The sequence below is a fragment of the Leucopleurus acutus genome, assembly GCF_964270905.1.
Source record: "Leucopleurus acutus genome assembly, chromosome: 15".
Taxonomy (NCBI): domain Eukaryota; kingdom Metazoa; phylum Chordata; class Mammalia; order Artiodactyla; family Delphinidae; genus Leucopleurus; species Leucopleurus acutus.
The window spans coordinates 32220145-32234755 of record NC_139157.1 but is presented as its reverse complement, the minus strand read 5'-3'; the positions used below and the strand labels follow the sequence as shown (position 1 = coordinate 32234755).

General features: G+C 39.9%; 2 protein-coding genes across 8 annotated transcripts in view; one reads left to right on the top strand and one right to left on the bottom strand.

The window, feature by feature from the left end:
* Positions 1-9814, top strand: part of L3MBTL3 (L3MBTL histone methyl-lysine binding protein 3) — a 114473-nt gene extending 104659 nt beyond the window's left edge. For 5 of the 6 annotated variants that reach the window (XM_082855702.1, XM_082855705.1, XM_082855704.1 and 2 more), the window contains 3 exons: positions 3314-3483; positions 3924-3986; positions 9439-9814. In XM_082855702.1, coding sequence (XP_082711828.1) covers positions 3314-3483; positions 3924-3986; positions 9439-9582 — 377 coding nt within the window. In that variant the 3' untranslated portion in view covers positions 9583-9814. The remainder of the gene's footprint in view (positions 1-3313; positions 3484-3923; positions 3987-9438) is intronic. The other variant, XM_082855706.1, reaches the window with a different exon arrangement.
* Positions 9815-14307: 4493 nt separating this feature from the next.
* Positions 14308-14611, bottom strand: part of SAMD3 (sterile alpha motif domain containing 3) — a gene marked incomplete at its 3' end in the record, with an annotated part of 47718 nt that continues 47414 nt past the window's right edge. For both annotated transcript variants that reach the window (XM_082855710.1, XM_082855711.1), the window contains exon 10: positions 14308-14592. In XM_082855710.1, coding sequence (XP_082711836.1) covers positions 14308-14592 — 285 coding nt within the window. The remainder of the gene's footprint in view (positions 14593-14611) is intronic.

Here is a 14611-nt window from a genome sequence, read left to right as displayed (position 1 = left end):
GGTGTATGAGTCTAGGCCTATGTATGATGTCAGCTTCGAAGGCATGCAAACGCTACCAGAAATATAGGAGCTTTAGGGTTTTTAGTCACTTCTTTAGAATGGCTCAGTTATTTTTCTAAGGAATAATGATGGAGGAGCATTAGAAATGAACTGTGAATAATACAACTTTAGCAGGAATAGAATGAACATAGAATGGAGCTTCAGTGAAGGGAAACAGTGCCAAGTGTCAACAGAACATAAATAGTTATAGAAGAAAGTGTATGGCTTTGGAAAAAACTGACACTCTGTGGCAGGCAATCCAAATACAAGTTACAAAGGAGACTGTGTTGTTTTACTCTAGTGTGGAACTAGAACTCTTACCATTTCATGTAAGTCCATCTCCTGAAGGATTTACAAATAATGTGTTGCAAATAATTGCTGAACTCTTGGGACTGTCTGAGATTAAGGAATGTTTTAAAGTTACCCCATATTTATGCAAAACAAAGCTTTCTTGAACTCTGGGCAATTTTAAAAGAATAAAAACAAACTGGTACACGTTTGTATATTTGGCTCATAATAGATTTTCAGTAAAATAGGATGAAGACCTAAAACCTTAAAACCAATTATATGAGATTCGGTGGATGAAATGTGGAAAGAGGGACCATGAAGGGATTTTTATAAAATATTTGAAGAACTGGAAGGTTTCATGGGGAGCAGACACAGTTTTCTATATGAGCTCACTCAGGTAGAGCAAGGACCAGTGGGTGTTAGCTCCAGTAAGATAGATTTTTTTTTCTTTTAATTCAGTATAGCGACTTTTCTAACATTCAGAGCAATTCAAATTTACATTAGGCTAGTTGAAGAGAAAAGTTATCAAAGAGCCACAATAAAACAGTAGGAAGTAGTTTTTAAAAAACTATTCCACTTATAATAGCAACAGAAAACATCAGACACACAAAAATAAATTTAACAAAAGACATGCAAGACCTCTACATGAAAATGACAAAACGTTGAAGAGGGGTATTTTAAGATCCAAAGAAATGGAGAGAGATTCCTTGTTCTTGAATTGAAAGGCTTGATGTTGTGAAGATGTTCTCTCTCACCGAATTGATGTATATTCAGTGGTTTTCCCAATGTAAATCCTAGCATTTTTTTTAACAAGCAGATCCTAAAGTTGGAAATGCAAAGGGGTAAGGATAGTCAAGGAGTCTTGAAGAAGACCTAGATCACAGATATCAGTACACTCATAAAATGAGAGTAATTAAAGCCTGTGGGTCGGTGTGAAGAGACCAGTGGAACAGAAGAGAATATTTGAAAACACATTTAGATTTATTTTTAAGCTGGCACTGCAGTACAGCAGGGAAAGGATGGTTGGTCTTTTTCATTAAATCATGGTTGGGCAATTAGAAATCCATGTGGAAAAAAACCATGACTATTGATCTTTACCTCATACCATAACAAAAATAAATTTCAGACGGATTGTGATCTCAACGTGAAAGGTAAAACATAAAGTGTTCAGAGGAAAACAGAGGAGGCTATCTTCAGGACCTTGGGGTGAGCAAAGATTTCTTCAAAAGTACTATCCCTAAAAGAAAAAATTAATAAATTTTACTACAATTAAGAACTTCTGTTTATCAAAAGACCTTTTTAAGAGAGTAAAAAGAAGACACAGAGTGGGAGGAGATATAAGTAATACATATTTTCAAGAAAGGATTCTTACCCTGAGTATATATATATATAGATAACTTCTACAAATCAGTAAGAAAAAGGCAAGGTGGCCTCATGGAAAAATGGGCATAAAATAGATGAGTACTTCACAAAAGAGGTTCTCCATATGACCCATGAACTTACAAAAAGATTGTCAACTTTGTCATCAGACAAATGCAGTTGTAACCACAATATGATGCCATGGCACCCGCACCAAAAGGGTTACAGTGAGCAAGATAGACAATACCACATGCTGATAAGAACATGTGTGGAGCATTTGGAACGCTTATGCTGTTAGTAGGTGTGTACTACACAGCTGTTTCGGAAAACTGGTGGAATTTGCTGAGACTTAATGTACACAAACGTCATAACCACAAAGTCCCACTCTTCAGTATGTATGCAACAGAAAGGCATACATATATTCAAGAAAAGATATGTACGAGAGCGTGCACAGCAACACTGTCGGTCTTAGCCAGAACTTCAAAACAACTCAAATGCCCATCAGCTCCAAATTAATTGTGAAATATTCATAACAATGAAAAACCACACAGCAAAGAGCAGGTGAGCTACAACTACATACAGCAATGTGGATGAATCACACAGATACTATTGAGAGAAAGAAGCCAGATACCAAGTTTCCATCAAACTTACAGTTCAGAACCAGGGCAAAAGAAGCGAGGGTGTTCAAAGTCAGGGAAGTGGTTTCCTTGCTGGGTGGGGTGTGATTGGAGGGGGTTCTAGGTGTGCTGCCGCCTTCAGTTCTTAGCTGAGCTGGTGGGCAGAGCGGAGAGTAAGTGTGGGGAGGTGCCTTCTTCTGATGGGCTTTGAGTCAGTAGTTTTCAGAAAAGATTTCCGTTCTAAAGGATCCGATCTTACGGAGATAGTGATGGACAAACTCTAAGTCAAGAGTCCCAAGGAAAAAAAAAAAACATTGGCTAGAAAACAGCTGTTTTAGAAGAGCAGCAGGTAAACTAGGTTTGGATACAGAAGAACTAGCAGATAAATAGAATATTCTGTAGTTTTAACTTTGATCTTCACAAGTGAAGAATGACAAAAGCCTTTGCCTTTATGCTCTTTTATTTTTATTTCAATAATTTCATATCCCCTTTCAAAAAATATAAGTTGGCTATTTGAAAAATCGATGTGATTAGTAAATAGAAATTGGAAGAACAGAACAGGGCTGAAGTAAAAGGAGAGAACAGGTATGGTAACTGCAGGGTAAACACAGCAGCTGGACTTGAGCCTGCAACTTGGCTCTTACTTTTAGGACATGCAAAGCCAAAAGGGAACCAAATATAATTTCGTAGGGTGAGAGTTATTTTCCTTGTCACTAAAGCTCGGGGGCAGATTTCTTATCTGAAGCATTAAAGAGGGAACGTTGAATGGTGTGATGATGCATGTCTTCAGTGATGGGTGATGTGGCAAACGTGTCAGTTGAACTTCAGGTTGTTTCTTATGGTGACTTTCCGTAAAGATGAACGAGAGTGTAATTATTCAATGAATGTAATGTTGAACCAATGCTTTACCTTGCTTCCATGCTACTCATTGTTTGGGGACGACACATGGCATTGGGGGCTTTTTTGGCTGCTTTTCAGAGAGTGAATTCCCGATTGTTTCTGTCAACCAGGTGCCCGGGAAGAACCCAGCGTACAGCAGGCACAGCGGCGGTCGGCGGTCTTTCTGTCCTTTAAGTCCCCAATTCCATGTCTGCCCTTGCGTTGGGAGCAGCAGAGCAAACTTCTCCCAACTGTAGCCGGCATCCCTGCCAGTAAAGTTTCCAAATGGAGCACAGATGAGGTATATTTTATTTTCTTGGTCTGCCAGGGGCCAGACGTAGGAGTACTGGCTTAAGGAGAGGGCAACATGAATGCATGTGGGATTTAGTCTTTTTTTTCTGAAAGAGAAGAAATTATTCTGAGAGAAACAATGGAAGTATAGGTTAAATATTTTGAACCTGTAGCATTTAGACTCTGGCTTCTTTTTTTTTTTTTTTTTTTTTGGCGGTACGCGGGCCTCTCACTGCTGTGGCCTCTCCCGTTGTGGAGCACAGGCTCCGAACGCACAGGCTCAGCAGCCATGGCTCACGGGCCCAGCCACTCCGCGGCATGTGGGATCTTCCCGGACCGGGGCACGAACCTGTGTCCCCTGCATTGGCAGGCGGACTCTCAACCACTGCGCCACCAGGAAAGCCCCCGGCTTCTTTTTTTAAACTGGAATTTTAATCATATTTTTAACAGGTGTCAGAGTTCATACAGAGCTTACCTGGATGTGAAGAACATGGAAAGGTATTTAAAGACGAAGTAAGTATTCCACTAAATTGCAGTATGTTACTTAAGGGGGGACAAAGCACTGAATGGCAGTGAATGGTGAAATGTTCTAAATTGGCAGAGGAAGGAAGAGACGGGTTATGTTGAAACTGACAAAGTGATATCGAGTTGTCTAACAAGCAGCATTAATCAGTTGTATAAAATTGTGTTTGTATAAAACTAGATGCAAAGGAAATTGTGCCATTTTATTGATGCCCCACAGCAGTAGCACTAAGCTCATTATTTAACAAAACAAACACAAAACTTAAAAACATGCATTTATATAGTGTATAGCACAGAAAGAAAGCAACGCAAGAAAGAAGCAACGTTTCATTTTTAACAAAGTAAAATTAGTTCCCATTATTTTATTTTCAAACATCATTTTAACACCAAAATTAACTTCATTTGATGCTGATAATTAATATTACCATTATTGCTAAAACAATCCCTTAGATCTTATACAGTTCTCAGTGATGTTTATTCTAACTGATATTCATTACATCTATTACCGTCTGCTGTTGGAAGATGATTTTATTAGTTGTTTTCATCTGCCTGTCCAAAACTTCAATTATAAGGGATGATTAATAATGATACCACCTCTAGTGAGCATTAGGACAAAAAAGGAATTCTACTTCTAACTACACTAGAAGCAGGAGACTCTTTTCACTAGAGACCTTTAAAAATAAGCCACTTGCCTGTCATCTCCTCCAAGCAGACCAATCAGTTATCACCCTGATCTCAGAAGGTACAATGAGGACTAAGTCGTCTCAGAAGGCTTTGTCTGGCATCTGCTGTCTGCAGCTATAAGATACCTTGTTTGCTCCCATGCTTAGCCTCCACTGTTCAAATAGCACACTTTCAGTTGAGAACACTGCAAGAGTGTCAGCACAGCCAAGAATTGAGCCGCCGGTCGCCAGTGTCATTATACTGTTAGGGATCATTTCTGCTTTATGTGGGTGCCTGTTAAAATGCACAAGGATCTGATTGTCATCAGCCCGAATTGAGCCGCCGGTCACCAGTGTCATTATACTGTTAGGGATCATTTCTGCTTTATGTGGGTGCCTGTTAAAATGCACAAGGATCTGGTTGTCATCAGCCCTTTTCTGATTTATGGTCTTACGTTCAGAAATGTTCTGTCTTCTTTCTAGTTGAAGGTCAAATTAAAGGATTTGCAGTTATTCAGATTTTGAGTTCCTTAAAGCCCAGGTCCCAGGTGTCTTTGTGGGTTACTCTCAGTCGATTTTCGATCCCTGAGCAGACTTAGATTCCTGCAGGGAGCTGTTGCTCTTTCTTTGAAAGAGCCATGTAGTAACATTACCTTTGAAAATGATGAAACAATTTTAACAATGAATTTCTAGCACATCTATTTTATAAATTCTACTTTTGCTTCTGTTGATATCTAGCCAATCCATATAGATTTGCTCTGTTATTTAGGTTAAGTAGGATTCAAATTCAAATGATATTTCTTTGAATAACTTTTTTCTTCATATTATCTTTGGAGACACTCCCCAGGCACCTAATATCATCAAAGACAGAGCCTTCTTTTAAGAATGAGGCGATGAATGTTCTCTGTCAACATGTATCATTCATGTGTTCATTCCACTATTCACTCACCCTGTGAAATCTTGTTAAATTCCTACCATTTGTATGATACTCCATGTAATGCTCTAGTAAGAGGGTTAATTCAGAGATAATAGGACATGATCCTTGCTCTCACATGTCTCACCAGGTCAGCAGGTGTGGGTTTTGAGTCCTAGATGAAAATGAGAAAACAAATCTAGCTGAAGTCTTGTAAGTCATCTCTAAAAGGCAAAGTGCAGGTGTGGGCTATTATTTGAAACCATCCCAGATGACTCCTTCTCTTACATACTCCGCATTTAATCTGTTGAAAACCCTATTGGATGTATTTTGAAAGCATTTAAGGGTCCCAGCTCCCTCTCCCCCCTCCACCGCTACGTGTGGTCAGAGCCACCATCCTCTCCTGCCTGGATTAAAGCAATAACCTCCTAGCCGGGCTTCCCGCTTCTACTTCTGCTCCTCTGTAATCTTTTTTTTTAATAGTATTTTATTTATTTATTTTATTTTTGGCTGTGTTGGGTCTTCGTTGCTGCGCGCGGGCTTTCTCTGGTTGTGGCGAGCGGGGGCTACTCTTCATTGCGGTGCGCGGGCTTCTCATTGCAGTGGCTTCTCTTGTTGCGGAGCATGGGCTCTAGGCATGTGGGCTTCAGTAGTTGTGACTCGCAGGCTCTAGAGCACAGGCTTAGTAGTTGTGGCTCTTGGGCTCTAGAGCGCAGGCTCAGTAGTTGTGGCTCGCGGGCTCTAGAGCGCAGGCCCAGTAGTTGTGGCGCACAGGCTTAGTTGCTCCGCAGCATGTGAGATCTTCCCAGACCAGGGCTCGAACCCGTGTCCCCTGCATTAGCACTGCACCACCAGGGAAGTCCCTGCTCCTCTGTAATTTATTTCCAGCATAGCTGGGCTGATTCTGCTACAAGATAAAGTCAAATCATGTCACTCCTCTGTTCAGGTCTTTCCAGTAGTTAAATCAGAGCAAAAGCCAAGAGCCTCACAAGGGCGACAGTCTGACACCTCATCACCTCTCTCACCGCCTGACCTCTTCGTCCACTCTGTCCCCTGCTTGCACTGTTCCACACACAGACCTCCTTGCCATTCCTCAGATTATCCAGGTACACTCTGGCTCCCCCCTCTGCCTGGGATGCTCTTCCTCTAGGTGCTCACGTAGCTTACTCCACTTCTCAATATCCTATCCTATCCTCCTTCAATCTGCCACCTGCCACCACACATCCATCCTGGCCCTACTGTCCACTCATCTCCCCGACTCGCAGTTTTTTCATACCACTAATCACCTTTTAGAATTAGTTACTAATTAATTTGCTTATTATGGTTTTTCTTAGAGTCTGTCTCCTACTGCTAAAATGTAAACCCTACAAGGAGTTTTTATTTGTTTGCTTAGTTTTGTTTTTATCTGTTTTAGTCTGAGCTATATGCCCAGGCCCAAGAATAATATCTAGACTCTAATGGGTATTTAATAAGTTTCTGTTGAATGAATAGACTCATACCTTTACACTCTGAGAAAGACATTCAAAGAGCATATCGCTGTGATTTGCAGAGTTACAACACTGGAAAAGAACCATGAGTGCACAGTGGAAAGAGCAATGAAATGGAAGGCAAGAACCCCAAGTTCCAAATCCTCCTTCAGAGTTTTGGGCCTTTAGCAAGATACTTAATCTCTGGAGCTAGACCAGTTTATATACATTACAAAAGCATAAACCAAAAATAAACGCAGCAATCCATTGCAGTAATTAGTTTTCAGAAAGTACTTTCTTAAATTATTTACTTCTTTCCAGTTGAGGCCTATCCTTATGGCTACACATCAGAGCAGCTTGTATGTAATATACTAAAGTTTGGCTCTAGCCTCAAGATGACTTTTTTCTTCCCAGGTTAGCTTTAAAAATGATAATCTACCAAAACTTATCCTTCTCATCCCACTCCTAGCTTTTAGACTCCAGCCTCGTTCTCTGCATGTTCCTTTTCATCAGTCATCTGTCACTTTAAATTCTTACTTAGTCCCAGAAGAAGACTCAGTAGGGCCTAAGGTTATAATAAACCATTCACTCTTTGTAGTGAGCTCCCTGGGAACCCAGTATGTTGACATTTTAGTTAATGTCTTAGACGACTTCTATCAGACCCTTCATTCTACCAAGGTCTGTCTGGGTTGAGTGAAGTGTTAGTAGATCTGCCTCTGTGCTTGGACTTGTTTATCAGAGACCTGTCACAGCACAAGCAAATGAGACCAAAGCAAATGTTTCCAAAAAACAATAGAACATTTCTCATAGCTGCCACTTAACTTGTCTTACACTTAGAAATTAACACTGCAGTGTCTTTACTTCTAGTTTATGACAGCAGGGTGTTTCCTTGCTGAAAATTAGCAAACTTTTTCCACATGATTGTTACTTAAAGTTGTATAAGATGACTCTTGTTCTTACTGATTAAGCATATAAGCAATTTAGACTTACAGGTTTTTATTTTTAGAGGAAAGAGGAAAATTTCAAGAAACGGCAACTTAATTACATTAGGCTTTATTTAGTGAACTGCTGACAGAATTTATAGTAGTATTTGTTTGCTAGGGCTGCTGTAACAAAATACCATAAACCAGTAGCTTCAACAGCAGAAATGTAATGCCTCCCAATTCTGGAGGCTAGAAATCTGAACACAAGAAATGATGGCATTGGCAAGTAGCTTCCTTCAAGGTCTGTGAGGAAACGAGCTGCTCCAGGCCTCTCTTTGTGGCTTGCAGATGGTGTTCTCTTGTTGTCTTGTGTGTGTGTCTGTGTCACAATTTCCCCTTTTTATAAGAACACCAGTCATCTTGGATTAGGGACCCACCCTACTCTAGTATGACCTCATCTTAACTAATTACATCTGCAGTGACCCTGTTTCCAAATAAGGTCACATTCTAAGGTTATTGGAGGTTAGCACGGCAACATAGGAATTTGGGAGGAACACAGTTCAGCCCATAATAGTACACTGCTGTCAAGGTTTCTAATGTCCTCCAAGGCAGAGAGCAAAAGTGTATTTTACTTTTTGTACAAAATGAGAAGACTGAAAGAGAAGTGAATTAATTTTTTTAAGATGGTGGACTCCCCAAGAGCTGAAAATTATACAAAAAGAAGACTACTCCTTTGCTCTACCCACTGAACCAGACATCATCTTCACAGAGTTGTATCTTTGAACCTCATAGTATCCTATTCTGTAGAAATGTAGACTTTTAGTCTTAGAAGGGACCCAGAGAGAGGAAGGATGCTTCTCACCGTTACCCAAGTAGTAGAAGAACCAGCCTAGAGTGTACACCTCTTCCCACCAGGCTTACATTCCTTCAGCTATACTGGTGGTTGCCATTGTTGGTTGTTAGTAATTCCTTTTCTTCTGTATTTGAAAAATAACTGTGGCTACTCTAAAAATGAATGTTATCACTGATTTTCTTTTCTTCATGGTGGAAGGCATGTAGCCGATGTGTTTGCCTGAGTTCCTTTGTTTATCCACAAGTATTTATGTACTTATTCTCATCTCTCATTTTAAAACCTGCCCTGATAAGAACTGGATTTGAGGCACCCTGGATTTTCCCAAATTATTCTTGACTCAGCGCCTACGTCAGCATAATCACAGAAAGATACGAGACCTTCCACTTTCCTATGAGCTGATTCTTCAGATGAATGAATTTGACTTTGTTCCCAGTCCACATTTGGGGGTGTTGTTGTAGATAAGAAAGGTCCACTTATGAGGAACTGTTGTTTGTACACATGAACTGCCCATCTGTGCCGTTTTAGTGTTACTGTGTAGAAGAGAGCTGATAATTGAACCTTGAATATGTCCCATAACCCTACATCCGATTAACTCACAATCTTTTGTGTTTTTCCTCCCATTTTAGCAAATTGATGGAGAAGCATTTCTGCTTATGACCCAGACAGACATTGTGAAAATTATGAGCATTAAGTTGGGCCCTGCCCTCAAAATTTTCAATTCTATCCTGATGTTCAAAGCCGCAGAGAAGAACTCCCACAATGAACTTTGAAGATGGTGAATTTTGAGCACCATCAGCTTTCTGCTTTAAAGCTCATGTTTTACTCAAAGCACAAAGACAGCAGTAACTCCTAAGCGAGAAGTCTCCAAAACTCTAAAGAGCAACGCTGTCAGATTATTTATATTCCTTAAGGGACAATATATACGAATTCTTACGAAAGTGCTTGAGCTTTTAACCAGGTACTGTCTAACAACAGTACAACAGTCCTCTTTCGGTTCTGTTCACTGAGCTAAATTTATCTTTGTAAATCTTTTTGAGGCTGGGGGGTGGGAGGGAAGGGGGACTTCATTAATTATTTATGGAAAAAGCGGGGGTGGGGGAGGGCAGAGTAAGAACTTTTGGCATTTTGTAAACATTGTTGAATTCTCTTTCATGTACACTGTTTCTTTTTCAACACTTTCAGGAACCTTTTTATATAATCAAACTTCAACTTAAACCAAATTTGTGAAAACCTGGCTAACTTTAGCCAGTGGGACTGTTATCTGTCTTGTTAATTCTGTGCCATATTTTGAATTGCAACATTATGCTAAGTATAACTTTGCAAGTCATGATATTGCCTAACTGCTTGTCATAATTTGTTGGGGCTGAATAGTTGTAAAAATTACCTTTCTTTAAATCAGTGTTTTTACTTTTGCACGCAATTATGAAATGTTAAACAAATTACTTTTCACCAGCATCTTGACTTAATTACCAAAAACATGTATATAAATAATGGAATTGAAAAATAAAATATATAAACATAAATAAATTAGGTGATGTATTTGAATGACATCAGTCTCATACATCGTGGTGCCCTGTGTGTTTACAGGACTCCAGTGATATCAAAGGAATATGCAGTTATATTGGGGGGCTGTTTGTATGATCTTAAACTATTTATGAGATGATCTTGAGCTTCTAATTGTCATTGAAATAACTGTGGTGCTCTTCAGAGATGAAGGGCTCATTCTATTGACATAAACACTAACCTGGAAAGAGCTCTGTCTCAGACCTTGCAATGTCCTCCAAACCCAAAGGTTTTTTTTAGGATTGGCTGAAGAGAGAGTGTATAGATTTTACCCAAGAGGCAAGATTTGAGGGAGCAGCGCCAGTCAACACAAAGATTCTAAATGCTCACAGATGAGGGAGGCGACCTTCCCAGAGCAGTTATTCAAGGAGCTCTGTTTTGGAGAGACTCTTTTCTCCTCAGTATAGAAGCATACAGATGCACTTTAAATGAAAGCCCTTGATGACCTATAAACTGATAGCTGGTAGTGTTACTTTTGCAAGAATGCATCTCCAACGCAAAAGGTAAATTATTTTATCAGCCTATGTATGTAACTTTTAATTCCAGGATTGGATATTTATTTAAGAACTATTTTAAAAGTAGAAAGTAAGTTTGTAGCATGTTGTCGGAATTCTGGGGAAAGGTCCACCTCTTTCCTTAGTCGCTTTCATTTTTTCTCATGTAGGATTCCCTTGATATTCTCCCCTGCATTGGAAGTCTATGAGTGGTCCTTTGCTTTTGTCATAATTCAAGGTAAAACAGGGCCCATGACCCCCCCACTTCATTTCTTTGCATAAATCTGCTTTAAAGAAAGTTTTTTGTTGTTCTTTTCTCCTTTTTTGTTCAGAATTTGTACATTCAAGTTGCACTTGTTATACCTGACATGAATGAAATAAAATCTTAATTGCAGATACATTTTTATATATGTATGATTCTTAAGAAACCTTGTCAGATAGGAGGGGCATATGAGAGCAGGAACAATATCAAACATATGGGCATTAGCTACCTGTGTAATGAATGGACCTGTAGGATTTGGAATTGTTTGTCAAACTATGTCCCAGATGATGTGAAGAGTGACAAAAAGGAAAAAAAATCAATTTTATGGTTACGTCAAGTAGGATTCACACGCATTGAGAACTTTTCCCTTCTAGTTTAAAGCACATATTGTAACAGAGGAGCCTTTTAAATCTTACTAAAAACATCTACTCATTCTAAGAAGCATGTTGTTGTATGTTAGAGGCGAGGCATTAAGCATCCCTATTAGGGTGGAAGAGTCTTCCACAAGAAGAGGAAACCTTTCACCATTCCATCCCTGGGATATAGTCTAAGTATAGTCTAAGTTTTAACAGAGGAAACAGGGAGCTGTGATGACAGGGAGGTCCCTGAAATGAGAGAAGCAGGCTTGGAGTAAGACAAGAGGGAGGGATGGGGAATGTGGAACTTGACAGAACCTTCCCATCTCTAAAGGCATTTTAAAAAATTACAAACACTCTGCAAGCCAAAGGAGTCCGTCCTGTCTACCGGTTGAAATATTACCCCAGGTTGCTATTTTGCAACTTCTAGATTCAGTGGACTCAGCTTCCAAAGAAAATAGGATTAGGTTGGTCAAGAAATATTGAATATTTGCCAAGTGGCATGGCCATGCTGTCCACTGGAGACAGATACACCACTGAAAGAGACAATAAAGAGACAATAAAGCTCATGGTCAGACAGAAAGCTCATGGTCAGCGCATGTCTGAGCCAAACTTCACTGCAGTTACCTTGCAGCTCCACCCCTATCTCTCCGGCCCCCCCCCCCACCCCTGGCCCAAAGGAACAAAGAGAGGCTTTCTTTCAAGGCTAACCCTAAAAAGAAAGATGATACAAATGAACTTATTTACAAAACAGAAACAGACTCACAGACTTAGAAAACAAACTTATGGTTACCAAAGGAGAAAGGTGGGGGGAGGGATAAATTGGGAGTTTGGGATTGACATATACACACTACCATATATAAAATAGATAATCAACAAGGACCTACTGTATAGCACAGGGAACTCTACTCAATATTCTGTAATAACCTAAATGGGAAAAGAATTTGAAAAAGAATAGATGCATGTATATGTGTAACTGAATCACTTTGAGGTACACCTGAAACTAACACAACATTGTTACAACTGTACTCCAGTATTAAAGAAAAAAAAAGCCAGCCGTAGAGACTGTGGACCTCCAAGGGAAAGGACTCCTTAAGAACTTGGTAAATTCATTTGGGAGAAGAGGAGTAAGATTTTGAAATTTAAAAAAACGGGAGGGGGAGGTGTAAGCTGGGATGAAGTGAGAGAGTGGCATGGACATATATACACTACCAAACGTAAAACAGATAGCTAGTGGGAAGCAGCCACATAGCACAGGGAGATCAGCTCGGTGCTTTGTGACCGCCTGGAGGGGTGGGATAGGGAGAGTGGGAAGGAGATGCAAGAGGGAGGAGATATGGGGATATATGTATATGTATAGCTGATTCACTTTGTTATAAAGCAGAAACTAACACACCAGTGTAAAGCAATTATACTCCAATAAAGATGGTTTAAAAAAAAACACAAAAAACGGGAGTGGGGAGAGAATAATTGGAGGAAATAAAAGAAACTTTTTTTTGTAAGGAACTAAAGGCACATTGTAGTGAAAGGGAAGAAATGGAAACTGTAGAATTGGGACTAGTTATTCGAAAATGAAATGTACCAAATTGTTATTGCCTGTCCATTTTCTCATGTAAGGAGCGAACAGTCATTGCAGAGGTGAGCAGCTGATCTTTCATTTTCTTTTATCTCTCACTGACTTAAGCATTTTAATGAACAGTTAGATATTAGTATTTTGCAGTATTTCTAGAGACGTGCTATAAAAATATTTCTTCAGTAATTCATATGAGCCCTTTTCTTATTAAACTTCAAAAAACATTTTATTTGATGAAGTAACCCAGGAAATGTCCATCGCATTGTGGTGCAATATTAGCACACTTAAATTCTTCAGTCTCTAAACCCACCAGTTCTGTCAAAACTAATGTTGAGATTGTGATGATGACAAGGGGCACCTTAAAACTAATGTTGGATGAATTACAACATGGCGCTTTGGGCTGGGTGAGGCACCAGGACTAGGGCTCCTGAGAGAGGCTGGAGAGCCAGTCTAGGAAGGGTCCTAACCTGGAAGCTAGAAGCTGGGGCCCAAGTGGTGCTGGGAGTGAAAAGCAAGATCCTTATCACAGATCAAAACAAGCCCAAGGGGCAACCAGGGCAGATGAGGTCAAGGTGAAGGAAAACCGGAAACCGTGTGGGGAGACAAGAACCAGGCACATCACTGTATCTCAAGGGAGGGAAGCAGAGAAAGATGAAGACGGGTCACAGATGATCAAAACCTGTGCCAGCGAGATTGGCCAGAAATGAGACCTCAGGAATGAAGCAGCCCGGGTTCTCAACAGGTCTGAATGAAGGAAACCAAAACACCCCCCGGGGCAGGTCAGCTGAGGGAAAGAGGAACTGGGGAGTGTAAGCATCTTCTTAAAATGCTCAAAATGTTTCCAAGCAATGTTCAGACCAGAGGCAGAACCGCAGGCCCCAAGTGTGCAGCTCCTGGACATTAAGTCTTTCAAAAGTGGGCACGTTGACTTAAGTGCAAGGTCATATCCTAATCTGAAGGATTTAAGAAAATGTGAAGCGTAGTGTCTTTTAAAAACTAATGCACCCTTGAAAGTGTTAACTTGGACTGGAATTGCTTAGAACTCAAAATAAACATCTCTTTAAGTAGTATTTTATTACAGAATTTCAAGAAAGAAAGTATTGAAGTGTAAAGATAGAAGGCATTGATATTCATTCAAATCCTAGAGACAAGATGATTTTCTAATACCTACCTCTACTAAATCAAAACAATCTTTAATAGTTTCAGCCATCCCAGAGATCAATTCTGATAAAATATTTGGCATGCTATTAAGTGACTGGGTGTTGAAATCCTACTTCCTTTTCCTTTCCTTTCACAGAAGGAAAATATGGACTGTGCGTATCAAAAATCAGTGTCTCTAGGAAGTTGAGGGTTTGGGACAGTCTTCTTGGACACTCGATCCCAAATACATGGAAGGCAGCTATGAGAGTGGCCAAGGCTGTAATACAGTCATCCACCTTTGTGAGTCTCTCTTTTTCTAAATACAAAGAAAATTCACAGACATCCATGTTGAAAGGGTTCTTAACTTCTAACACGGGAGTGGACACTTGCACCTGGAAAAAAAAAGATTAC